The 26,916-nt window shown below is 53.8% G+C and overlaps 1 protein-coding gene across 17 annotated transcripts in view; it reads left to right on the forward strand.

Moving 5' to 3' along the window:
• Wdr27 (WD repeat domain 27) overlaps positions 1-26,916 on the forward strand; it is a 199,069-nt gene that overhangs the window by 74,041 nt on the left and 98,112 nt on the right. For 15 of the 17 annotated variants that reach the window (XR_013424649.1, XR_013424650.1, XR_013424648.1 and 12 more), the window contains 3 exons: positions 4,750-4,847; positions 5,875-5,977; positions 11,988-12,086. Coding sequence is in view for 6 of the 17 variants with exons in the window: in XM_078018657.1 (XP_077874783.1) it covers positions 4,750-4,847; positions 5,875-5,977; positions 11,988-12,086 (300 nt within the window). In the remaining 11 variants the exon portion in view is untranslated. Of the gene's footprint in view, positions 1-4,749; positions 4,848-5,874; positions 5,978-9,186; positions 9,759-11,987; positions 12,087-12,297; positions 12,486-26,916 lie in introns of those variants that run through there. The other 2 variants (XM_078018659.1, XM_078018661.1) reach the window with 2 other exon arrangements.

Below are 26,916 nucleotides of genomic sequence, written 5' to 3' on the forward strand. Positions count from 1 at the left end.
AGGTTGGTCAATCCATGGTGGCAGAGCCATTAGTAGTGAAGAAAGATGGAAGTACACCAGCCTGAGAAGTAACGGGCAATGGATATGGCCACGTCTTTACCACCGCCCAGAGGAGTTGTTCTGCAGTCCAGACGACCTCATGTCCGATCGCCATCAGGAGAAGCACCAAGCACCTCATCTTGTTCATCTTCATTCTTCCTTCCTGACGGAGCTTGAGGAACTTTCCGCACGAGGCGCTCTGGCACCCACAACGGTTCCGTTCGGTCCTGTGGGAAAACACAAACAGAACCTCGTGCCCATGCCAGCACGGGATCAGGCCCATACCATTGTCCAGAAAGTACATCTTTCCACTTAACGTGCCCAAAGTTTGGGGCAGAGGGCGAACAGTGCCTAGTCGCAGCAGAGCGCCCTTGGATGTCCAGATTCAAAAAATTAATAGTGAATAGAGCCAGGGAGAGGCGCTCTTTCGGGGTGTGGCCTAAGCCAATTCCCCCTTTTTGTTTTATTAACATCTCTTTTAGAGTCTTATGAGCGCGCTCTACAATACCCTGACCTTGTGGATTGTAGGGTAAACCATGGACAAGCTGGATACCCATCTGGTTGCAAAAGGAAGAAAATTGTCGTCCAGTATACGCTGGACCGTTGCCCGTCTTAATGGTCTGTGGTAATCCCCAGGCTGCCCAGGCCTCCAGGCAATGCGTGATAACATTTCCAGCCTTTTCACCAGACAAAGCAGAAGCATGGATAATGCCAGAACAAGTATCTACAGACACATGGACATATTTAAGTTTGCCAAAGTCGGGAACATGAGTGACATCCATCCGCCGTATAGCCAAAGGCCGCAAACCACGAGGATCTACGCCCACAGAAGAAGGATGATGCAAAATGACACAATTAGGACAATCCAATCAGGAGGATATCCCGTCTGTTGATTGGCAAACCTGCCCTGCCCTAAAAGCATATCTTTATCCCAGGCGGGGCGTCCTGCCCCATGATTTTGGGCCGCCTGCTCTACCGCGCCCTCTAGCATAAATGCTCTCCAGTCCAAATATTTGCCTGGGGAGACACAAGCAAGCACCAGACTAGCCCAATCTGAGGGGGTCATGCAAAATCTGGTAAGCCCCTCCACCTGAGTAAGAGTGAAGGCAGCATCTATACCATAAGTGCGAACGGATTCTGCCAAGGTTTTAATTATTTTAAAATCTAAAGGCTCATGGTGTCTTCCCCTATCAGCGTCCTGAAAAACCGGGTACGCTAGTCCCATGTCTGTATTAACTGTTCTCCAAACCTGTGCATGAAAAGTTCTCCCGGAGCTTTGGACTCCCCCCACATATGAGGGCGATGCAACAGGCACTGCATCTTCTTCTAAATTCTCAACCTCCTCTTCAGAATTAGATTTATCCCCCTTCTCACGGTAGGCTTTCATGCTTTGTGTCTCCCTTTTTTTCCTTTTCATTTTTATCTTACGTAGTTGCTGCAACAATACATCAAGGTCCTCAGAACTCTCCGAGCCACTTGTGTCCTCGGGTGTTTTTAGTTCGGTCAAGTCTGGATAGAGCCTTCTCCTATTTTTATTTTCAGGCTCTTTGCCTTTTCTCCACTCTTACTCTTAATACTCTCTGCCACTTCGCTATGTGACCCCTCAGATTTTTCCTCATGTAGTTGTTCAAGAACGGCCTGACCCTCACCCACAGCTTCCTGGCATTTACCGTCTGCTATACATCCTCTAACCAACTTCCAAAGTGGTATAACGCCACCCTCTAAAGTACCTTGCTCATTAGCGAAATCCAGATCTCTCCCTAATCTGTCCCAGCTGGGAATCGTAAGACTCCCCGAAAAAACAAACCAAGGAGCCGCTATATCAGCTTCTCTTAAAAACATCCGCAAAGTACTCTGCTCCACCCCAAGTCCTTTTGAACGCAACAGCCCTTCCAGGGCCAAAAAAATTGGGCTTGAAGAAGTAACACCCATAATGTTTTCAGAACTATGAAGAAAGTGAAAGTACAAAAGCCCCGCTCTCTCTTTATCTACAGAGGAGCGTCCCATTCTATTATTTTTCCCCCGCTCTCTCTTTATTTACAGAGGAGCATCCCGCTATTTGCTTGCGGATTCCCACTTTACCTGGGAACTTACCGGTGCACCACCCTGACTGCTGAAAGTTCTGGATCCTGGGTTCGAGGAATATTCTTCCCCGTACGAGCCGCCAACTGTCGTGACCCCTCGCCGGCAAAGGAAACACGACGCAGGATTCTTCTTTCAGCAGTTTACTCAGGACCTTTGGATCATGATGAGAAAACAGGAACAAGAGAAGAAAGCGCGCGCGCGCCAGCGGTCCGTCTGCCCTAGCTTAAGTACCCAGCCCCGCCAATGAACCAGCACCACGTGGAGGAGTCCAATAGGTACAGCGCAGCGGAAGCAGGCCAGAGCCCAGCCCCACAGCCCTACAAGGAGTTGTTTACCTCTAACAACTCTAACCGCTGAGTCATCAGAAGCAGGAGGCCAGCGCCATTTTCAGGGTGCGGTCGCCGGCTCCCAACAGTAGGCGGCTGCCTGGGTGGGCCCCAGGCGTGCAGATGGCCTCCTCACCTCCTCAGCTCGGCTGCAGTGCTCTGGGACGGGTGTGCAGGAAGAAGAGCTGGCTGCTTCCTGAGGAGGAGCGTCCGCAGCGCCTGAGGACAGGCCTTCAACGCGCAGCTCGCTCGGCCCGCACTCTTCCTGTCACGCGGCATGAGTTCCCATGTTCACCAGACTAGGATCTGGGGTGTGCTTTGAGGTCTCTGTGTGGGAGGTGTCTTCATCCTCTGTTTGTTGCAGACGTGAGGACAGGCGTGCAGAGCGTGGATTCTGTTAGTGCTGATGTTCCCATATCTTCTGAGATTTTGTATTCAGTGGAAAACTTGACCTCTGGCTTGTTTTTAAAATAGGTATTACACACTTATACAAAATAATGCACTTTTTCTAGCTATCAGCTCTAGGTCTCCATGGATGCCCATGGCTCAACCTAGTTAATTGCTTCTAATTCGTTCAAGGCTTCTCAATTTTTTAATAGCGAGGGAAGTGTGTTCGTTCCCTCTCCCACTTGGGCTGCCATCTTGTCAGTCCCCCTTACTGTCTACCCACAGTGGCTGTGGGAACCTGGAGGCCGTGTTACTCAGCATAGTGAAGTCTGCATTTTGCACGTCCACCTCAGCTGTGTTTCAGGACCATTTCTGCTCAGGCTCTGTGCACGTGCCACCCACTCCACTCAGCCTTCTGAAGAAGGAGGCCCTGCTGTCCTTGGGATGCTCCTGCAGAGGTCTTCCTGAGCCTTTGTGGGCTGGCGTGAGTGCCGTGCCTGCCGCGGGGCGGTGGGTTCACCTCACGTGTGCCTTGTGTTGTGCATTCCTGTCCTTCCTGCGGGGGTTTCTTCCTCCTCACCGTCCATCAGGTGGACAGGCTGTGAAGCTCTCTTCCCAGGCAGTTGACGGCTCTCTCTGCCTCCGGCTTCCTATCTTGAGCTCCTGTGCTGTGTGCCTTTCCCAGGCAGCGCTCAGCAGGTGGCCTGCAGGTGCAGGGTCACTGGGCCACCCTGGGAGGCTGCGCTGCAGGTGTGGGCCTCGCATGGCCTTGCTACCTGAGCTCAGCTCCCACCTGGGGCTGGGGGAGGGCCCAGCGAGGTGGTGCTGGGGGTGAGACGGCAGAGCTGAGCCCAAGCGGGCCAAGTGTGCCAGTGAGCAGGGCCCGCTGCTTCCTGCTGCTCGAGAAGAGTCATTCCAGGTGGACTCCAAACACACGTGCTTGGGGACGTCCCTCCTGGAGCTTGTCTGCAGAGCTGGGCAGCCAGGTGCTGGCGGGAGGCGGGCCCTAGCCGGCTCCAGGCCTTGAGTCATGTTTGCAGCCAGAGGTCCCACAGGTGCCCGTCCCTTGAGTCTCACTCTGGGTGTCTTTTGACACCAGCAGGGAAGGTGGCCACCTGAGGGCCCCTCCTCGGTGCCTCCCGCTGCCCAGGCCTCTGCACTCACCTGCCAGGTCTTAGGTGGGACGATGGGTGCAGAAGCAGGGCCTCACTGAGGCGTCCCGGATGCCGTGCTGACTGGCTGTGACCCTCACTTGGAAAAGGAATGTCGGCCTGCTGACCCCTTGCTCTGTCATCCTCTGCTGCTCCGGTGCCATGCCTCTGGTGGCATGACACACAGAGAAAATGACCACTCACGGTTGATGCTCCCTCTGCTCAGTGCACAGCCTCAGCTGCTGGACAGTGCGTGCACACCAAGGATGGCTTCCTTGGTGACATGACTCTGAGGCCTGAGTTTGCACAAGCCAGGGCTGCCTGCCCTCTCTGTGCCATGTGCTCCTGGGGACCATATTCACACACACAGCTTGCCACAGACTGAAAGGCTGTGGGGCAGAGCAGGACTGTGCGTGGAAGTTCTCAAGTTCGACTCTGAAATTGTTATAGTAAGAGGTTTGTGTTGATTTCTGACTGTAAAGAATGAAATATTGTCGGACGTCAGTGGCACGATGTCTTTATGTACTTGCAGTGGGACTGAAACCCAGGGTGCTACACCACTGAGCTACAGCCCCAGCCCTTTTCATTTTTTATTTTGAGACAGGGCCTCGCTAAGTTGCTGAGGCTGGCCTCAACTTGCAATCCTCTTGCCTCAGCCTCTGGAGGTGCTGGGTTGACGTGTGCACCCCTGTGCCCAGCAGCAGAATGCTTTAAAATCCAGCCTTTAGAAACCCGTCTTGACTTTTCCCTTCTGATTTCAGGGATCGTCCTTTACGACCCAGCAATTCCAGGCCTATAATCTTTTCCTGACCACAGCCGTTGGTGAAGGGGTGAGACTGTGGGACCTGAGGACCCTGAGGTAAGTCCTGCACGTATCCCAGCACTGCCACGGGGAGGTGGCTGGAGCTGGGAGCGAGGCCCGGGGGCTTCCCAACATGCCGAGGCTGTGGCTCACCCAGGCACAGTTGAGGAGGCTGAGCTGGGCCTTGCTAGGCTAGAACCCAGGGCGTCGGTGCATGAGACCAGCACCTGCTCAACGGTGTGCACCAGGACACACTTCCCCCATGAGCCGACAGGGCACTCTTGTGCCCCTCGGTCCCAGAACAGAGAGAAAGCCCCCTCTGCAGGTGTCCTCGGGCCCACAAGTCAGGACCTGTTGGTGGTGCGGAGCCCTGGGGCACCCATCCCGGGAGGCCATGCCGCTAGGCGCTTCCCTGGGAAGGCTCGGAGGTTCTCTTCGCAAAGCTAGCGCCAATTCTCTCTTTTTAATTTGTGCATAATAATCGTACAAAACAGGGCATCTGATTGTGGCACACTCACAGGTGTGTGTCCCGCAGCCTGGCTTATTTCACTCAGGATGCTCTGACCTTTTTAAAAGTGGTACTTTGTAAGCAGCTGTTTGTGAACCTTGACTCCCTGGATAGCCCGGCCCTTCCGTTCCTCTGCTGGGAAGTGAGCCTAGGCTCTGCACGTTTGAGGCAGGCTGCCTCCCGCACCGTGGTGATCTGGAAGGTCCTGCAGCACAGCAGTCTCCAGAGATCACTGTTATTTAATATCGATCATATAGGGAAGGCTCACGTATTGCTGGTTCTGTCATCTTTGAGAATTTATGGTATCAAATAGTGTTTGAATTGCTCTTCAAGAGCTCTTTAATTGTTTGCCATTTAAACTTCTCGAACATAGAATGTTCTGGGTGTGGCTCAGTGGTGGGAGCTTGCCCGGCTCCTTGGCAAGGCCCAGAGTTCAGTCCTCAGAACTGCAGCAAAAATAAGGGTTTTTTTCCACGATAGTTTCTTCCTTTTGTGAAGGAAAGGGCTGCTGGTGTGCCGTCTCCACCTGGGTGAGATGTGCTCCTTTTCCCCTGCTGTTCCTTGCTGTCCTCGCAGGTGTGAGCGCAGTTTTGAAGGACATCCGAACCGTGGCTACCCCTGCAGAATTGCTTTCAGCCCTTGTGGACGGTTTGTGGCCTGCGGAGCTGAGGACAGACATGTAGGTGTGGGTGAGGGACGTGGGACACAGAATCTAGTGATGCTGTCTGGTCACTCTGAGGATGGGCACGCTGGGTGCCCCGTGTCGCTCGAGGTGCCCAGTCTCATGCTTCAGTGGCCGTGTGCGGGAGGCACAGACGCCACTTCTTTACTGAAACTTGGGGAGCACCCACCCGGGCCCAAGCCTCTCGCAGCACTGCACGTGCGCTCTGAGCACCCTTGCATGGTGTGTCCTGGGGATGCAGGTGACGCTGTGAGGGGCCTTTCTGCCCTTTCCCCTGGCCCCCGCCGCACAGCGCTTGCACCTTCAGGGGGTCTGGAGCACAGCTCATCAACATCCCTGTGTCCCTGACACACGAGGGGGTCAGGTGCACCACCGTGGGAGGCCTACCCTGCAGATGTTATCTTGCTCATGATGCTAGAGACCATCCGTCTGCCTGCTGCTTCTCAGGCATCTGAGGGAGAGCCGGTCCAGGGGGTACATCCTTGGCCTTACTGGGTGGGGTGCTGTCTTCACGTGGCCCTGGTTTCTCTGTCCTTTTGTTGTGGAAACAGACGGGCAGAGAACACCAGCAGCGCTGGGGAGGAGGAGAATCCAGACTCTATTTCACTCCAGCAGGCCCGGAGGAGAGACTCCAGCTCTGAGCCCTGACCAGGCTCTCACGACGTTTACAGGTCATTTGGCGTCCTCTTGGACCCCTCCTGTCACTTGTGTCTTTTTTAAAAAGTTCCTGGTCTGTGTGGCTGAAGGCCTTGTGGGGCCCCTGACATGGAGCGTGCTCCCAGAGACAGCAGAAGGGCCCTTTCACAGGCTCCTTAGACCTGGAGGGCCTGGCCCAGGGCTGTTTGCATATCAAGAGGGAGAAGTCAGACTCCGAGGAAGGCTGGGGAGGAGAGCTGCCCTTCGGGCCCTGGTTTCTTAGGGTGTCTGCAGTGTCCCCTCCCAGCCAGGTCTGGTTCCCGTCACTCCTTCTCCTCGGGGGGCTGCTGTGGTGAGTGTCCCACTCAAAGCTCATGCTGAGTTCCGCTGACACTGTGATGGCATCCAGAGGGCACCTGTGGGCCCTCACGATGGACTGTGCCTCCCTTGCCCGTGAGGCCGCAGCCAGAAGGCCCGTGCCAAGTGCTGGCCCTGGCACTGAGCGTGGCAGCACCCCACAGGCGCAGGAGCAGGTGGTGTGAGCGAGCGGGAGCTGCCGTGGAGGCTGTGCACGTGGAAGCAGTGCTGGGGCGGGATGGCGCAGGCTGGCACAGCGTGGCCGGGGGGCCCAGGAGATCGCTGCGGGCATCTGACACACAGAGAGCATGCCCATGGCGTGGCCAGACGCTGGCAGAAGCGTGGACAGCGAAGGCCACCCCAGCGAGGCTGCAGGGGAGGGAGGAAGCAGGTGCTGGAAACCAGGGCAGGCGCGTGGCCGAGCCTGGCTCTTCAGGGGCTGGGAAGGCAGAGCGCAGCGTGAGGAGCTGGGCGTCTGCTGGAGAGGCTGCTGCGGGTGTCGAAGGGACTGCGTGGCTCCTCAGGACGCGGAGGCAAGGGACCCAAGGAGAGAAGAGTCAATCCGACAACTGAAGGGGCGGAGAAGGGAGATTTGAAAAACCCCGTCTGACCTGCAGAGGTGGAAAGGTGTCTCAGGAGTGCCAGCCACGTGAGCGCCCACGCTGTCAGCTGAGGAGGAGGCTGGAGGCTGGGCAAGTGGACAGAAGAGGACCCGTGGGCACTGCAGGGTCTCCGGGGCTGCCACTCCGTCAGACTCAGTGCTGGGCTTGGGGCCAGGACTGCATGAGGGAGGACACTGGTCCTGGGGGGACACCTGGGCTATCTGCTCCCCCAACCCCAGGGAGCCACCCTGGGCTGCCCAGCTATGGCTCAGGTGGGCCCAGGTGCTGTTTTGAAAGGTATTTGTGGTCAACCTTGGCAGGTCCAGTTCTGCAGGTGGGTGAGCATGGGCATGGCTGCCTGCCTGGACTGCGAAGACCACTGCCCAGGGGTGCTCAGGCAGAGCTTCTGCAGTGTCCACTCATGCCCAGTGAGAGTGTCTTGCTGGCTTGCAGATGGCCACTTTTCCCGTGTCCTCCCATGAGGGCAAGTAGGGGAAGGAGGGGAGGCCACAGGCTCCTGAGCCCACGGGACCCAGCTGCCTCCAGCAGCCCCACCTCAGACACTATCCCCTTGGCTTGGCTTTCACTGATGGACTTTGTGGGGAAAAAATCAGTCTCCAACACTGTTAGGACACAGTTATGACAATTCAAAACATAAAGAACTGGTGTGTGTGTGTGTGTGTGTGTGTGTGTGTGTGTGAGTGTGTGTGTGAGTGTGTGTGTATGTGTGTGAGTGTGTGAGTGTGTGTGAGTGTGTGAGTGTGTGTGAGTGTGTGAGTGTGTGTGTGTGTGAGTGTGTGTGTGAGTGTGTGTGTGTATGTGTGTGTGTGAGTGTGTGTGAGTGTGTGTGTGTGTGAGTGTGTGTGTGAGTGTGTGTGAGTGTGTGTGTATGTGTATGAGTGTGTGTGAGTGTGTGTGTGTGTGTGTGTGAGTGTGTGTGAGTGTGTGTGTGAGAGTGTGTGTGTGAGTGTGTGTGTGTGAGTGTGTGTGTGTGTATGTGTGTGAGTGTGTGTGTGAGTGTGAGTGTGTGTGTGTGAGCGTGTATGTATGTGTGTGAGTGTGTGTGTGAGTGTGTGTATGTGTGTGTGTGAGTGTGTATGTGTGAGTGTGTGTGTGAGTGTGTGTGTATGTGTGTGAGAGTGTGTGTGTGAGTGTGTGTGTGAGTGTGTGTGAATGTGTGTGAGTGAGTGTGTGTGTGAGTGTGTGTGAGTGTGTGAGTGTGTGTGTGTGTGAGTGTGTGTGAATGTGTGTGAGTGTGTGTGTGTGAGTGTGTGTGTGAGTGTGTGTGAGTGTGTGTGTGTGTGAGTGTGTGTGTGAGTGTGTGTGTGTGTGTGAGTGTGTGTGAGTAAGTCTGTTCCATGGGAAGCCCTCGGCATCAATGCGTCATTGCAGCTTTTGGCTTCTCGGGTCCCGTCCTGCTGGGCCCTGGTGTGGCTTGCCCACGCCTGGGACTGAACTTCAGACTTCAGGTGGCTGCACGTGCTGGCTCCTCTCGACGGGTGCTGCGTGACGCTGGTGTCTGGGGCAGCCTGCTGTCCTCGGGTCTCTGCTGGTCTCCTGTGTTGGCTGCTGCTCTTTGGTCACCGTGCCTTTCCGGTTTGGTCATTTCAGTGTGCTGTGAGCACTCCACTTCACGCTGCCCGAGCTGCGTGCTGAGTGCTTGGGTGTTCTGGAGCTGTGTCCCGCTGGCCTTCTCGGCTTCTTGGCATGGTCGTCCACCACTTCAAGGAAATGTGTACATGGGCTCCGCGAGGACCCGGCTCCTTCCCGCCTGTGCCGTGGGGCCTAGGCTGGTGCCAAGACCCACATCCCGCCGTGTGCACTCTGCGCCCCGTGGCACCAGCTTTTCCCGTGGAGCTGCTTTCCTGCTGGAGGGTTCCTGCCCAGCTCTCGGCTGTATGGCTCCTGCACTGCCCGCCTTCCTCGATGCCCTCGATGCCCGGGAGGCCCTGGTTCGCCCTTCCCCAGCACCTGGGCCCCAGCTGCGTGGCTCTGACGAGAACCTGCCCTGCTCCCTGCCACGGACTTCCTTTATGCTGATTTTCTTTCTGGATACTTTCAAGATGTTTTCCTTATAGTTTATTTCTAGGAGTTTAATTTGGATCTAAGTGAAGCTTGCTTTTAATTCATCATATTTGTGATTCACTAAGTGCTTTTAATCTGACCTTTTTGTCTTTAACCAAGATTAAGGAATTATCTTTCATATTTTTCCAAACATTTTCCCTCTGGTGCAAATGGTGACAAAAACATGTCTGCCTGCAAAGAGGACGAGTCTCACCTGATTGAGCCCAGGGCTGGGCTGGTCCCCCTGAGGCCATTGTGCCCCTTCCAGGTGGCCCTACTGCCATCCTCCACGATTAGGAAGAAGGAAGTTCTCAGACGTGTCCAGGGAATCCGGAAGGTGCATGGCAGCCACGGAGAAGCTGGCTTTGTTCTGGCGTCTGCGGAGCGAGCAGGGGGCTGGGAGGGCAGGGTCCTCCCAGGAGCAGGCGCAGCCTTGGCCTGCAGCTCCAGGCAGACAACAGGTGTGCGTGGTCCCTAGGTTCCAAGTGGCTCTCTGGGAACGTGGGGCCCTCTTGTCTGCCCGGATGGCAGAGATGACAGTGTGTGGTGCGAGCTCAGCACGCCTGTGCAGGCGGTTTCCTGAGATCCCTGTGGGCTTGAGCTCCAGTCCTGCAGCAGCCCGCAGAGGACACCAAGGGTCACAAGCTTCGTTTGGGTTACGTCGTTTGCTTCCTGTAGGACCTGGCTTTTGTCTTAATGAGTGCATTTACCCTGGTTCCACGTGAAGGGTGTGCATGACCACTCAGCGAGCGGCTCCGCCTGGCCTGCTGGGGGCAGCCCCATCTTCCCCCCTCTGGTGGTCTGCGGCCGTCAGCGCAGCGGCCATCCTTCCCCCTCCTCCTGCAGGCACAGCTTCCCTGGGCTCTCTGAGGAAACACAGCCTCACCTCTCGGCACCAGAGACCCTGGCCTGGCCCCACCCTGGAGGTCCTCCTGGGCTGGACTCCTTTTCTCATTCTACACTTTCTTCCTGTGTCCTCTCGTTACCTGCAACACCCTTGCACTTCCTGAGGGTCAGCCTCTGTCTGCCCCGCGTGCTTTGTATCCCAGCCTCACACCTCGCCCTCTTCTCCTGGCCACTGTGGCTTCCTCGTCTTTGGAATTGAGGCTGTGCTTCAAATCCCAATTCCACGCCCAGCACTCTGGGAGAGCGCCTCTTCCTCGGTGAGTCCAGACCTTCAGGGTCTCCTGACTGAGGGTCAGTTCCTCGTGGTCCAGACCTTCATGGTCTTCATTATGAATCGACATGAGGAGCTGACCCTCACTCAGGAGACCCTGAAGGTCTGGACTCACCGAGGAAGAGGCTCCTGTCAGTACGGAAACGTGGGCCCTGCAAGGCCCTGCTAGGGTCCTCCCCATACTCTGCCTGCACAGAGAGGAGAGCCTGGGGCTCACTGGTCCTGAAGAAGCCAAGACCCACGAGCCAGAGGGCCCTGGAGGCAGCCTGAGTCGCAGATGAAGGACACTGTTCTTGGCGGACTAGGAAGACCGCAGGCTCGCAGAGAAGCCAGTGTGGCCTCTGGGCAGGACCACGGTGGGCAGTGGTTCCAGCAGCTGTGCTCGCAGCCTCAGGCCCAGAGCAAAGGTCAGGCCTGGTGGTGCTCACCTGGTGGCAGGTGACATGCTGTGCAGGCCTGTTAGGGGAGTTGGCCCTGCACCAGCACTGTGTGCAGACGGTAGAGGGCAGTGTGTGCCTCCAGGTGACACACAGGCACTTCCCCTACTGGGAACTCCACTGGAGACCTACTCCAAGACCCCAGCCACTGGCAGAGTCCAGGGAAGGTCCGGCACAAGCGGCGTCCCCACATCAGGCTGTGGGAGCAGCAGTGGCCAGGCCTCCTCCCGCTGCGGCGTGGCGTCTCTCCGTCACCACGATCTTCAGAAGGTGCTCGGTGTCTCCACTCGGCAGTGCTCTCCTCTCAGGCCCCAGCAGCATGGATGTTCCCTGTCCCTAAAGGAAGAGCCCAACGGCACCGGTGGCTGTATGTACCCATGATGTGATCGGTGATCCCTCGGCAAGCAGCCCTGGTGAGCACGGCTCCAGCTCCAGGTTGCCAGAGGGGACACCAAGGGCAGGTGCCGGAGGGACGCGGGGGCGTCTTTCTCCTGCACTCGGGGACGTTAAGGTGAGTTTGAAATAGAAATCTCTTCTCCTTAACCTCAATTGTGGACACAGACCCCTGCTCTGAACTGCTGGGGAACTGTGGGGTGTGCCAGGAGAGAGCGAGCGCACACGTGCTCTCTGGGGGCGACGTGCTTGCACACTGATCAGCTGCAGACGGCCCTCCCCTGCAGGGTATGGAGCCTGCCCCACCCAGCCCGCCCAGAACCCGTGTTCTTGTCTCCTAGGCTTACGTGTACAACCTGGGCTGCAGCACATTTTCCCATCGGCTGGCTGGACACACAGACACCGTCTCTGAAGTGGCCTTCAACCCGGCGGCTCCCCAGGTACACCTCCCTGTGCAACCTCTTGCCCCATGCTGCTCATATCTGTCAGACTTTATCTGGGTGAAATTTTATAATGCTTAAGATCGATCTGGTTTCACTGTCTGCAGGGAGAACTTAGGAAATGCACCTTTAATGGCGAGAAAGAGAAATGCAGAGGGTGTTTTTCAATACTGACAGTATTTGTCATGTTGTGTCTCTGTGCTCCTTCCAGCTGAAAAATGGGGTCATGTGTGGCCATCCTGAGTGCTGAAGGGAGGAAGCAGGAACTGGGACCAGGGGAACAAGGTCTCAAAGATCTCAGGACCAGAATTTGTATGTAGGAGGAGGACCATGAAATTTAAAGGAACTGTCTTAATTAAGAGAAAAGGCAATAACAGTAGCAAATCAGTGGTAAAGAAAGATGGATGTTCTTGTGTTAAAATATAGAGGAGGCCCCTGTGAGGGTAAGAATATCCATGCTGACTCAGCCTAAGCCTGGGGACTATCGGTTCAGCCTGGTCAGGCCTGAAGCTCTGCCTCAGGGAACCCGACGTGCACACCGCTCACGCTGCCCCTCACTTGCCGGGACCTGTGGCGGTCCTTCACGTGGCTCACTGCTGAAGTGCACGCCACGGTGAGGCGCAGATCAGGGCAGTCAGCCGGGCTGCTGCACCATCCCAGGGCTTCCTCCACCCTGGCCTGTCTTCCCAGTCCTCTGCTGGTGGGCGTTTAGGGCCCCACTTTTCTTCCCTGCTACAGAGAATCCTGAGATGTCATCGCTTTTCCTCGTAATGAACTGGTATTGCATGGACTGAGACAACTGCTTTTCTTGGGAACGTGTGGCCATTCCCCATCGTGCATCCTCGATGACGGGCACCTGGGCTTGTTCCAGACTCTGGCTATCGGGAGTGGTGCCTGATCAACCCCAGGGCTGCAGACGCCCCGCGGGCTGTGTACCGCTCCAGAGAAGGAGCCTGAAGGACTCAGTGGAGAGCGGTTGGACATTGCGTCCCTCACACGCTCCTGTGGTGGGCCAGGGTCCATGGGGGCCTCACTGGGCCTTCAAGCAGAGCCAGACGGGGCAGGTCACAGGCCCAGGTGCTGACGGATCCCTCAGATGTGTCGTGAGTTGACTTTACTTTGCGACCAAGGCTTCCCTCTGCATTTCTTTGGTCATCACAGTCTTTCTTGTCTCACTGCAGGTGTTCATGGGCACCGAGCAGTGTTGACCTCAAGGTGCCACCATGAGCAGGGCCATGTGGTGTCTCCTGTGTCCGTGCCCAGGAGCAGGATGGCGGGACTTTCCACACTGTTTTCCACTGTACTGATTTAAATTCCCACCCGTGGTGCACAGGCTTCCTGTTCTCCATGTCCTCACAAGCACCAGCTGCTATTATCATCATCTGTGATAGCCTCTGTGATTGGGGTCAGATGGAATCGCAGAGAAGTTCTGATTGCATTTTCCTGAGGGCCAGAGATCTTGAGCTTTTTGCAAATATTTATTAACCATTTTAACTTCATTTTATGAGTATCTTTTTAGCTCATTTTCCTGTTTATCAGTTTGATTACCTGTTTTTTTGATGTTAACTCCTTTGGGTTCTTTATGTATTCTGGATATTAGTCCTCTGTTAGGTGAATAGCTTGCAAGGATTTTTTTCCTGTTCTGTAGGCTGTCCTTCACTCTGTGATTGTTTCCCTTGCTGTGCAGAAGGTTTTTTAATTCTATGCAATCCCCTGACAATTCTGGTTTTTATTTCCTGAGTATGTGGGATCCTATTCAGGACATTGTTGCTTATGCCAATATCTATATGTCTCCCCGATGTTTCCCTCAAGTAGTTTCAAAGTCTTTTGAACGTTTTGTTTTGAGACAGGATCTTGCTAAGTTGTTGAGGTCCTCACTAAATTGCTGAGGCTGGCCTTGAACTTGCAATCCTTCTGCCTCAGCCTCCCAAGTCATTGGGATCACAATTGTGCCCCACAGCACCCGACCCATTTAGACAGATTATTTCTGCCAACCTACAAACATGGGAAATCTTTCTATCTCCTATTGTCTTCTAGCATTCTATGATTTTCATTGTAGGGACTTTCACCTCCTTGTTAGATTTGTTCCTTGGTCATGTTTTTGGAGGCTGTTGTGAATTAGGTTGTTTTCCTGGTTTCTCAGTGAGTTCATTATTGGTATAGAAAGGTGTTACGGTTTGGATGTGAGATGTCTCCCAAAACCTCACATGTGAGACAATGCAAGAAAGTTCAGAGAAATGATGGGTTGTGAGTCTTAACCCAGTCAGTGAATTAATCCCCTGCGGGGATTAACTGAGTGGACTCTGAAGTGGTGGGTATGGCTGGAGGAGGGGGCATTGGGGCGTGGCTATGGCTTATTTATTGTGTGTCTGGAGGCTGGACTGCCTCATTGTCTGCTTGCTGATCACCATCATGGGCTGCTCCCCCTGCCGCACTCTTCCACCAGTACAGAAGGTTTTTAATTCTATGCAATAATTAATCACGAGGTGAGGTTCTGCCTCACCTCGAGTCCTGAGGAGTGGAGTCAGCCTTCTATGGACTAAGATCTCTGAAACCGTGAGCCCTCAGATAAACTTTTCCTCCTCTACAGTTGTGCTGGTGGGTCTTTTATAACAGCAGCAACAAAGCTGACCAAAACAAAACACTGCTGCTCTTTGTGTATGTAGGGCCCTGATGCTTTGCTGAATTTGTTCACTGGTTCATCCCCGTCTATTACTTGGAGGTACCATCCTTCTTACCTAGTTTCTTTAGGGCATTTATCATGAAGGGGTGTTGAATTTTATCAGTCTCTTTCTGCATCTAGTAAGGTGAACAGGTGATTTCTACTGTTGTTTCTACTGACGTGCTGGTTATCTTCAGTGGTTTTCATGTGTTTAACGATCCTTGTACCTTGGAGTGGAACCGACTTGGTCATGAGCCGTGCTGAGTTTCACTCGGGAACACTTTATTGAGAATGTTTGCGTGTGTGTCCATCAGGGACATTGGTCTATAGTCGCTGCTCCAGTCCAGTCTTCAGTGTGTTCCTGAAGGCCTGGGGGTGACCCTGCGGCGGCCCCTTGTTGGCAAGGTGTCCACCGACTCTGTATTTCTTTCTGCTGTCCATATCCAGGGGTCCATATCCAGGAGCCAAAGCCTGTGTGGACAGGTCATCTGCAGGGATTTTACTTCCTGTTCTTTAGTAGAAGTGTCTGCTGACCTGAACGGGCTGCGTCATGGGTGGGGTAGGGCTGGGTCTTAGCTGGGTGGGCTCAGGGTGCTGGGCTTGGTCCCAGCATGGCATAGAAAGAGGAAGCTAAGCACAGTCACAATAGCAGACGGCAGCAGACCAGACACAAAGTGAAACCAGCAGGAAGAGCAGGGGCAGAAATGATAAGGAATAGGCTAAAAAGCTAAGAAAGGACACAGATAAAAAGGAAAGGCAACAGAAGGTCAGGGAGAGGCCGGGGTGGACGCAACGCGGGGAAAAGGAAGGAAAAGGAGGTGTTAAAAGGAGAAAAAGGAGAGAAAAGAAAAATGATTTAAAAAATGTGAGCCAAAGAGTAAATGCCAACAAAACAAAACAAAGCAGAACCCTGATGGAATGACATGTCGCAGCTGCACAGGGCCAGTCCCTGTGCTCCTGGGCACCCTGCCTTTGGCTCTGGGGACCGGCGGTGGTGGGCTGGAGCACCTGTGCCGTGGCACCTCCGGCCAGGTTGGCGCAGTTTCCAGGCATTCCAGTGGCGTGGCACGGCGCTGGCGGGAGGCCCAGGGAAGAGCTGCAGGCTCAAGGCTGCAGGACGAGGGGGGGCTGGGGGGAGGGAAGACTGGGCAGGAGTGAGGGGGGGCTGGGGTGTGGCGGTTTTCGCGTGTGCACCTGCGTGCTCAGCACCATTTATTGGAAGGCGCCGTCCTCCTGAGCAGCCTTTGCTGCTGGGCCGAGCTCTGCTGCTGACTGGTGTGGCCAGGCGCCTCTGGCTGCTCTGTTCTCTTGGTCTGCCCTGTCTGCCTCTTGGCCGGCAGCACCCCGCCTTGGCTGCCGCTCTTCACTCACTCTTCAGCCTGGCCTCAGCTCTCGGGGGCTTCTGCCACTCCATGTAAACTTCAGAATCAGTTTGTCGACAGCAGAGAATAAGGCTGGGATTTGGACTAGACTGAGTTTGGAAGAACTGATGTTGAGCATCTTTCTATGCAGGGGCATGCAGAACCTCTTTATTTATTTACATATATATATATGTGTGTTTACTTTTTATGTCATTCATCAGAGGTTTGTATTTTTTCTCATTTAGATCTTATACATATTTTCTTAGAATTATACCTAAATATTTTAATTTTTGGAGTGTCAATGGGAATGTATCATAGTTTAGATCTGAAGTTCCACTTGTTCACTGCTAATGCATAGAAGAGCACTGACTTCTGTCTATTAAACCTGTGTCCCGTAGCTGGCTATAATCACTATTATTTCCAGATTTTTAGATAGATTCTTTTGCATAGTCTATATAGATACATGTTTTATGAGCAAACACATTTTCTTTTTTTCCTTCACAATCTGTATGTCTTTTATTTCCTTTTCATTTTCATTACATTATCCAGTTTTTCCAGTATGATGTTGAAAGGGATTGGTGAGAAAAGACACTGTGGCCTTGTTCCTGATCTTGGTGGGAAAGTTTCAATCTTCTTGTCTAAGTTCATGGTAATCTGTAGAGTTTTGTAGGTATTCCTTATCAAGTCGAGGAAGTTCTCTTGTCTTCTTAGTTTGCCAAGAATTTTATCATGAGTGGCTGTTGGATTTTATTGAATGCTCTTTCTCCACAGTTGATGGGGTCATGCGATTTTGCTTTAGTTGGTTGATGTGATGGCTTGTGTTATTTATTTTTGAATGGTGAACCCGTCTTGCACACCTGGAGGATACCACTTGGTCGTGGGGTATCATCTTTTGCATTGTTGGTTAGATTTTCCAATATTGAGGATTCTGTGTGGCGTCCGTGGGAGGTGTCAGTCCACAGTTTCCTCGCCTGGGCTGGTGTCTGGGTGTGTGATTGCTGCCTTGGAATGGACAGGTGCCCCTCAGCCAGGCTCCTGTGCTGCCCACATGCCAGGGCCCCTTTCTGCCCCTCTGTCCTTCGTCCTCCTTGCTTTCCGTTGGGTAGTTCCCCTGGTGCTCACTCAGCATGGCCAGTCCACCGTCAGCCATCTCGGCGTCTCCATGTCTGGGCAACGTGCTCCTCCTCTCCAGCTGTACTTCTGGTCTCTCTTGGGGTCCCGTCCCTGAGCTCCATTGCTGTCTTCTTGGTGTGCTGTCTTCTCTGCCCATTGGAGCCCTGTGGCCCTCAACTGTTGTTTTAAGTTCCAGTTTTTCCATTTGGAACATCCCTGCCATGTCAGAACCTGGTTCTGACGCTGACTCTACCTCTTCAAACTGCGTTTTTGTCCTTAGTGTGGCCATGAACTTTTGTGGGCAGGTGGGCCTGATGCATGGGGCAAGCAGCTGCTGCTGAGGCTGCCGCAGGTTTGGCAGGGACTTCTGCAGCCCTGCAGTCAGCTTGCCACTCTTAGTGAGCCTGGCCCAGGACAGTGGCCTTCTCACGCCTGCTGGCCCCCGAGTGGGCCCAGTAGCTCTGGTGAACACCACGTGTTGGGCTCTGGTTGGCTGGTCTCAGCGTGACCTTTGAGGAGAGCGGCTGCTGGGGACCGTTTTAAGGGCTCCTTTCCGCCCCCCCCCCCAGCAGGAAGCAGGGGGTTTCACCTTCTCACTTTGGTAGGGACCCCTGCCGCCCAGCCCCCGGAGTGCTCCGCTCCCAGGCTTGACCCGCTGACCCTCGTGGTCTGTCCTGGGCAGCTGGAGCCTCTCCACTGGCCTGCTTTGCACAGGACTCAGCTCCGGACAGCCGTGGCTCCTTGGTCTGCTTGTATTTGGTTTGGGGCAGCAGCGTAGCTTGCGGGATGCAGGGAAGGTGCCGGTTTCCATGCCGTTTGGCTGTTCACGTCAGGACAGAGTGGCAACTGCCAAATTCTTCCACCTAGAGCCAGAACCTGGAAGTTCCTGAGAGGCGGTGAGTCTCACCTGAATAAGCCATTTGCAGCACCTCGGTGTCTTTCAATGTGTGGAGAGTTGCTAAAATGGTGGGAAAAAATACTCTCTGATTTTAGAAAATGCTCCTAGTGTTCCAGATGGAGAATCAGTGAAACCTAGAGAGTTCCCTTTGAGGAGAAGGGCATGGGGTCTTGGGCTTCATTGTCTGGGCTGTTCTCTAGGCTGTTGGGGCAGCTGCGGACCTGGGCTGGCACCTCAGGGCCTTGCAGGCGATCGTGCTGGGCAGACCTGAAGGTACTGAGCGGAAGACTGAAAACCTGCGCGTTTAGACTGCATGCTCTTGAGTGCTGTGAAGCCCAGCTGGAGGCCAGAGGCCTTGTTTACACATTTCTACAAACTACTACACTGGATACGTTCGTGAAAAACCGATAAGGGGGTGTCCAGCACCTGGAGTGCTGGTTTCTTCCTGGCAAGTGGCCAAATAAAACAGGGCGACACAAAAATAGGAAGTTTTTCTACACAGAACTCTTCTGCAGAGACTCTGCTGACAGTCCTAAAATCAGCCTTGGAGAAGATTCTGGAGAAGCCCAGTTAAGGCTTTTCTGTGGAGAAAGGGGGTGCCACTACAATAGTGCCTGTTATTTTTAAGCAATCAGAATAAGCCCAGTTTTGTTAGCTCCAAACTTCAAGTGTGGGACCCAGGTGTCTAGAAATACCTGGGTTTATCCAGCAGCAGTTACTATCAGGCTCATAAAAATATCCAGCCTGGAAATCTGTCCTGTAAATGCCTGATGGCTGTCTGTGTGGATGTGGAGGTTGGGATCACGTGGCCCTCTGTGGGGACAGTGGGGTGTCCTGAGCACACTGGGGGCATGCAGACCCCATGGAAAGGGGCTCTGATGGGTCTGAGGGCTTCCCCTGCAGGGGTCTTAAAGGAGCACGTTCTCAGGGTGGACCGCAGGAGACCCTGTGTGAACACTTAGCCCACAACTTCCTCTCCACTCCCTCAAGTCTCTTTCTTGTTGGCACAGAAGGGTAGCTTGGTGTTTTCTGGAGATGATCTATAGGCCTGCTGGCAACCTCTGTCTTGCTCCTGTGAAGGAGCCTCCGTCTGGTAGGTGCTTGGGTTTCAGTCCCTGTGCATCAAAGAACGCGGGAAAAGGATGGGTTGGCATGGGCACTTCCCGCTGGGTCTCACCAGGTCCCTGCTCTGCAGGGAGTGTGCCCTCACCTCCTCTGGTCTCCTCCCTGGCTGCTCTGACCCACAGCCCTTGCAGGGCCAGCTGCAGGCAAGCTGGGTCCCGGGTGTGGGTGGTCATGGCGGCCACCAGAGAACCCAGCCACAGCGGCTTTAGCGGCTGGGTGCGTCTGGGCGGAGGCAGAGCCCCACCTCCCAGGACAAGTGAGCTGTGGGAAATACTTTATTGCCTTTAGTTTTGCCTTGGATTTCCATGACTTATGATAAATCTTAAAAGAAGAAAAAGTCTTAATTTCTGGTAAGTTAGTTTATTTTTCCTCAGTTACTGAGTTTAAGAATTTGAAATATTTCTTGGAATTCCCCATAACGATTGTCAGGCCTAAGATCTAGCAATGAGTCTCTGGTTCTTCAGGAAAATCATGTGGCGGCGACATGGGCGCTGGGCTGGCTTCCTGAGGAGGGAGCGGCCTAAGCTCTGTGTGTCCTGTGGTTCTGAGACCTGTCCACTGCCCGGTAGGTTCTGGGATGGTGATGGAGCCGTGCCTCATGATGGGCAGGTGTCAAACAGCGGCGTAGCCTTAGTGCCGCCTTGAAGTGTCGGTGGCTTCTGTGGCCTAAGGAAAGCCAGGGGCTTACTGGGACGTTTGTAGCTCGTGTGCCACTGGGCAGGCACCGCAGAGGCTTCCTGAAGCCTGGCCTGGCTCTGCTCCATCAGACCACCGCGGCGTTTCAGTACGATTTAGGGTTTTCCCCTAAAACAAGATACTACTTTGTTTTCTAGATAAACTATTTAAAAAAAAAATCATACTTTCAGTAAATCTCAGGGCAGTTAAATATGTATTCACACATGTTGATGCTAAATTGACCTTAATATAAATTAAAATGATCTCAGGTTTAGCCATAGATTCAGCCTGAGATTACACCATAAACTGTACCTGCTTGGTACATTCATGGTGCTCCCAAAGCCTGGGTGAGGAGGATGGGAAAAGGCCACCCAGCAGCAGCGGCCAGTCAGCAGTGGAAGCGGACTCCATGGCCAACTACACAGAAAGGTCGGAGACCTGCAGCTGCACAGGGGCTCGCGTGGCGAAGGAGAAGACAGTGCGCGTGAATGGACACGGCCGTCCTCTTCCGTGTCCCCCATGGCTCCCGTGGGGCAGCTTGGGCCCAGCTGGGGGCACTGTTGGGAGGCAGGGCCTGGTCGGGAGCCGTGGTCACTGGGACGTGCCGGCCCTCCACCCCGTCTCTCTGCTTCCCTGCTGCCTCCCCGCAGGCTCAGGGCCCTGGGCCGCCATGGACTGGGATTCCTGAAACCGACCCCAGAGAGGCCTTTCCTCCTTTGAGTTGTCTTCCTCAGGCAGCTGGTCACAGCAGGGAAGGCTGACCGTCACAGACACCGTCCCATGAAGACTGTCCCTGAGGAAAGTGTGGTGGATCCCCACAGAGGCTGAGCAGGCGACCCAGGAACTTCCCGCGAGGAGCAGCCCGGGGCAAGATGGCTCCCCTGGCGGAGGTGAAGGAGAAGGGACATCGGGTTTCCCAGGCCTCCAGCAGGAAGAAGGGGCCCGGGTGTCGCTCTGTGAGGCCACAAGTACTCTGACACCAAACCAGGCAGAACCTCGCAGGAGAGAAAGCCCTGACCTCCCTCTCCCATGAATATAAATGCCAGTGTCCTCAGGTGGTGTCCAGCCTCCCGTGGAGCGGGTCACGGACGTGGGCCCACGCACTCAGCCCGTCACCCCTGGAGCGCGGCAAGTGGCGATGAGCTCCACAGCGCACCTCCTCAGTAGGGCAGCGCCACAGACACAGACACACGCTGCTCCCTGGACCAGAGTCCACCTGTGACACAAACCAGAAGGGTCAGACTGGGAGGGCCACCTGTGGAACTCACCTTACCATGATCTTGACCCGGAGAGACCCGTGCCTCCCCAAGGGGGGGAGGACCGCAGAACATGCATGAGCACACCTGCACACAGGCTTCCTGCTGCAGAGCCATTGCCAGGTGGCGATCACGCCGCCCATGGGACCGCCATCTCCCTCACTGCCTGTGGCAAAAACAGTGGCCATCACGGTGGTGGTGGGTGAGGCTCACCCCTCCAAAGTTCTGTGCACAGGGAGCTGCTGTCCCCTGGGCTCTGTGCACAGGGAGCTGCTGTCCCCTGGTCTCTGTGCACAGGGAGCTCCTGTCCCCTGGGCTCTGTGCACAGGGAGCTCCTGTCCCCTGGGCTCTGTGCACAGGGAGCTCCTGTCCCCTGGGCTCTGTGCACAGGGAGCTCCTGTCCCCTGGGCTCTGTGCACAGGGGGCTCCTGTCCCCTGGGCTCTGTGCACAGGGAGCTCCTGTCCCCTGGGCTCTGTGCACAGGGAGCTCCTGTCCCCTGGGCTCTGTGCACAGGGGGCTCCTGTCCCCTGGGCTCTGTGCACAGGGAGCTCCTGTCCCCTGGGCTCTGTGCACAGGGAGCTCCTGTCCCCTGGGCTCTGTGCACAGGGAGCTCCTGTCCCCTGGTCTCTGTGCACAGGGAGCTGCTGTCCCCTGGGCTCTGTGCACAGGGAGCTCCTGTCCCCTGGGCTCTGTGCACAGGGGGCTCCTGTCCCCTGGGCTCTGTGCACAGGGGGCTCCTGTCCCCTGGGCTCTGTGCACAGGGGGCTCCTGTCCCCTGGGCTCTGTGCACAGGGGGCTCCTGTCCCCTGGGCTCTGTGCACAGGGGGCTCCTGTCCCCTGGGCTCTGTGCACAGGGGGCTCCTGTCCCCTGGGCTCTGTGCACAGGGGGCTCCTGTCCCCTGGGCTCTGTGCACAGGGGGCTCCTGTCCCCTGGGCTCTGTGCACAGGGGGCTCCTGTCCCCTGGGCTCTGTGCACAGGGGGCTCCTGTCCCCTGGGCTCTGTGCACAGGGGGCTCCTGTCCCCTGGGCTCTGTGCACAGGGGGCTCCTGTCTCCTGGGCTCTGTGCACAGGGAGCTCCTGTCCCCTGGTCTCTGTGTACAGGGAGCTCCTGTCCCCTGGGCTCTGTGCACACGGAGCTCCTCCCTGCGAGGCCCTGTGCACACTGAACTCCTTCCCCTAGGGTCTGTGGCCTCTTTGCTCTGGGCCATGTACTTGTTGCTCCTTCACTTGCCGTGCAGAGGTAGGACTTCCATGTGGGCCTGTCTGCCTCTCTGACACGTCTGACACTCTCTGAGCCCGGGGATGTGTCACCATTTAAATGTCTGCCTGGACCTAAGCCCAGGCCTCTTGTCTGGGGACACTTGGGAGGTTCAGCTAGGCTGGGCACCACTGTCTTGGGGCTCTTCCTCAGCACACATATAGCACTGCCCCCTCGTGGTCACAGCGGTCACTGCAGTGGCTCTTCCACCTGGGTTTGGGATGCCAGTCTGGTTCTTTCTGTGCCTCACTGCCCTCTGCTGGACTCCTGCTTTCCTGCAAGTCTTTTACTGTCCAGGGCAGTCTTGCCCTTGCTGCGTGCTTGTGCTCAGGTTTTGTCTTTGTGGAGAACCTCATCCCAGTGGTCTCCTTGGCTCCTTCTGCCCGCCTGTCAGGGCCACCCCTGCCCCTGCACATGCTCGGGAGGACCCTCTTTTCCTAGACCTCCGGTCTTGCAGCTGGCCCCTTCACCAGCTGCTGACTTTCTCTCCTGTTTCCCCAAGACCCTGATCTCCCATGACACCATGTCCAGAGTCTGCGTTTGGCATAAGCCCTGGGCTGTCAGCAGGCGAGTGGTGCGCATGGCAGTGTCAGCAGAGGCTGTGTGCCTGTGCTCCTGAAGCACGCCTTCTGCACGTGCAGGTCCTCTCTCTTCTCCAGGTGCTTCCACTCTGCATGGCAGAGGATGCAGCTTCTGTCCCCATGTCAGGTACAGACCTCCCTGGATCAGGATGCCACTGCCTTTGTGTCCAGGCGAGGGTAGGGTCAGGGTCAGCACTGATGTTCTTAATTCCAGAAAAATTCATCGCCTTCTAACCCTCTACCACAAGTGTCTACTTGCAACTTGAGAGTGTGAAATTGACCTTGGAAAACAAGAAAACCTGGAAAGGCCGCCTAATGACTATGAAAACAAGAAAGTATAACAAAGTACAAAATGCAATCCACTGTTCAACAAATAGTTATGGGGTTGAAAGGCATGAAAGGGCTGGTGTGACCCTGGTTCCATGGAGCTGAGCCTCGTGTAGAAGGCAGACGGCACAGGTGTGAGCAGATGACAACAGGCAGTGTTGGGGGACATGGGATTGGTATGGAATGCTTGCTGGTAGGTGCTCACACAGGATGATGTGGCCAGTCCCAGGAATAAGGCGTGTGCGTGTGTGTGTGTGTGTTAGGAAGTCTGTGCTGCCTTTTAGAAGTGCAATGCTCTCTGATCACAGAATTTTCCCTATGACTCTGGGCAGATGTAGAGGCCAGCCTTCTGGTAGCTGATGCATGACTTGAATTGAATCCACAACACAGAGGCTAAACTCCTCGCCAGGAGGGAAGCTAAGGAGGTGAGGCCTCAAACTCTGACCTCCCCTCCTCCAACAGTGTCCTGTTGGACCAGCAGCAAATGCTAGCAGCCTTACACAGACTGCACGTACCTACTGTGCGTGAGCCGGGGAAGCCTCAGAGCCGGAGCCCAGACCCTGCCTGCTTTTGCACAGTGGGCTCTTTGCTCGCCTGCATCCCACACAGTTGGGGGTGCTGGAAGCCAAGGGCAGGAGGCCTGGTGTGTGCAGCTCCTGCAGAATAGAGCAGCGCTTATCAGCTTCGACATACAGCCCAAGAAACCTGTAAAGGGAAGGACAGGAGGAAGGCAGATCTGAAAGCTGGTCCCCAAGGGTCTCCTCCGTCCTCCCCTGGAAGGCCCCGGCTCTGGAGCAGAGTGGAGGGGTCTGGGCAGCACATGGCCCTCGGTGAGAGGCGCCTGCATGCCAGGGCCTGAGTGCAGCTGTTTGTGTTCGCAGCTTTTGAGCCGGGGCCATGCAAGATGGTTCACATGATATTTAATGGTGTTGACCTAATATCTGGCGAGCAGGAGATATGTGTTCCTGATGGTCTGGCAAGGCCCTCTGCTCTGCAAGCACTCACTGCTGTGGCCTCTGGCCCTGAGCACACTGTGGTCACCCTGCAGGAATTTGACAGTTGGACTGTAATTTTGGTTCTGCTCAATCTCTTTGTAAATGATTTATAAACCCAGCTTTAGAAATTTGTCTTAAAATAAGTCAGCTACACTCAGCACATAGGATTCCTGTGACACATCTGATTCTGCTATTGACAGTGCCAAGGAAGTTTGTGATTGAAGCAATGTGGCCACTTTTATCTCAAGGATCAACAGGGTACCAAGGGAAAGGGGACGGGGGCAGAGTTCCCCAGCGAACCCCACGGGCAGGCTTGTGCAGATTCTGAAGCGTTGAGCTAATGGGTATCCAACAGAAGTTAAAGCAGGAGTGCGTAGAGAGAGCCTGCCTGTGTGCTGGTGTCAGCCACTGCAGGACAAGAGCCAGCCCCGGATGAACCCTTGGTCATAGTGTGGACTTAATGAGCAATTGGCCATGACAAAAAATCAACTCCATCCTTGGTAGAATTTGTGTAAATATATAGTCATTTATTAAATATAAGCTACAGGTAGAGAAAAATTGTTTATTTTACCTTCTGAGATATTATTTCTAAGTGCCTTTTAAAAGAAATAATACATATTATTTTGGGAACTAAACATAAATATACAAAATAAATCAAAGAAAAAGATGACAACAGTTTTTAGTTGCCACAGTCTGGCTGGGCACAAATCACGAGCCACTCAAGCAGGAACAAACTTTATTTCCGAACTCCTGCGAACGCCACCACGCAAGCGGCCTTCCCCTGGGACACACCACACACCAACAGGAGGAAATCCCTCCTCCGGCACTTCCCCAACCAAAGAGAACACCCCAGGAATCCCAAGAGACCTCCTCCAAAGTAGCCGGCGCCTGAGGCGGAGAGCAGGGGTCTAATATACAATTGAATACACAGCTTAACATCATCATCATCATCTCAATGGCCTGCTGGCTTCACCTCTCAACCACTCCATTCTGGCAAAAATGCCATGCCTCATTCCAACTCGGCTATGGCTCTCAGCATCTCCCCCCTTCTGTTTAATTAAACACCAAGCATGTGGCCTAGGGACCGTGCCTGCCTTAGGTTGTCCAATACTACATATGGTCCTTACCCGTCATTGGATGAGCTGACCTCAGGGCGTCAGCCTCCTGTCTTAGGTTGGTACCATTGTAATTGAATCTTACCCGTCATTGACTACCGACCCAACATATAGCCATACTTGTGGATAGGCCTTTGCACCAGTAGGGGGGTGAGGTTCTTTGCCTCACCTCTGTTGGCCCCCAAATTTTAGCTGAATGACCATCACAAGCAGAAGGGAGGAGGATACAGAAATGCCACGACACCAAGCCGATTGATGGCTCCTTTTGGAAAAATTGTACCATCAATGACACCATCAGCAAAAATACTCCAACACTATCACAATTTGCTGCACAAACAGATAGTTCACAATGCATACAAGTGATACATGGTCCAGGCAAGTTCTGCAAGCAGTTCAAAGCAGAGGAATCTATTAATATGTTCATTTCCTCCCAAAGTAAATCGACTTCTTGATTGAGCATCACTTGTTGAATTATTATTCACTGATGCATCAGTTTATACAATTTATTGTGATAGCTATTGCAGAAGCTGTAGTTTGGTTTTATCTTTGTCTTCACTGGCACTGGGATAAAGATAGGAATTCTGGCAATGATGGCTAAAAAAAATTATGTAACATTCCAGCAGGCACTAAAAGAAAGCAATTTTCTAAACAATTTAGTATCCTGAATAGAATTAGATATAATGAAAAGGAAAGGTTAAAGTAAACAAACAGATCTATTAACCTCCTTATTTGTTCACATATTAAAACAATCCTCAACAGCTGTTTACCCAATTTAAATTAAACCATTTAAATCATGTGAATAATAAAAATATTTGGATCCATTTTTTCATGAGCGCTCCTCATATATGATATATGGACATAGACACATACAGACATACAACACAAAACACAAGTGTGCACACATACAACACATAAGACAATAGTAGAGGCCTTTTAGCTTTACACAGGTGAAATCTCCATTGCAATGTTTAAAAACTCCACAGTCAAAAAATAAAACTGATCAGAAAAACATTAACCTAGGTCTGTATGAGCTAAAAAAAATAGAACTTTATGATGTGGGAAAAGGCAATAATAAAATAGATATTGAAAAAGGCATCCTGGTTACTACCTGGGTTTGACTCTTTTTTGGATATCCCATCCTTTTTCTTGTAACTTGCATATGGGTCTGAAGGTATTCCCACAAGCAAGCCCCAAGGTTTTTTACATTTGAAATAGGCTTTAATGGTGTTCCTTATTCATTAGCCTCCAGGTGTGGGAGAACCACTGTTGCAGATGTAAGGATATCAGCTGTTAGGGATTTGAGCCAAGTCATCTTCTTTTTGGTCTGTAGAAATTGCTTTAGTTAGTCTCTCTGGAATCCAAATCGGCTGCTGTTCTCCCTGTGGAAACACACAAACAGGCCCCCAACTCCAGACAATCACTGGGTCAGGACCTTTCCATTGTCCTGTTAAAATATCCTTCC

Source organism: Ictidomys tridecemlineatus, chromosome 8 (assembly GCF_052094955.1).
Source record: "Ictidomys tridecemlineatus isolate mIctTri1 chromosome 8, mIctTri1.hap1, whole genome shotgun sequence".
Taxonomy (NCBI): domain Eukaryota; kingdom Metazoa; phylum Chordata; class Mammalia; order Rodentia; family Sciuridae; genus Ictidomys; species Ictidomys tridecemlineatus.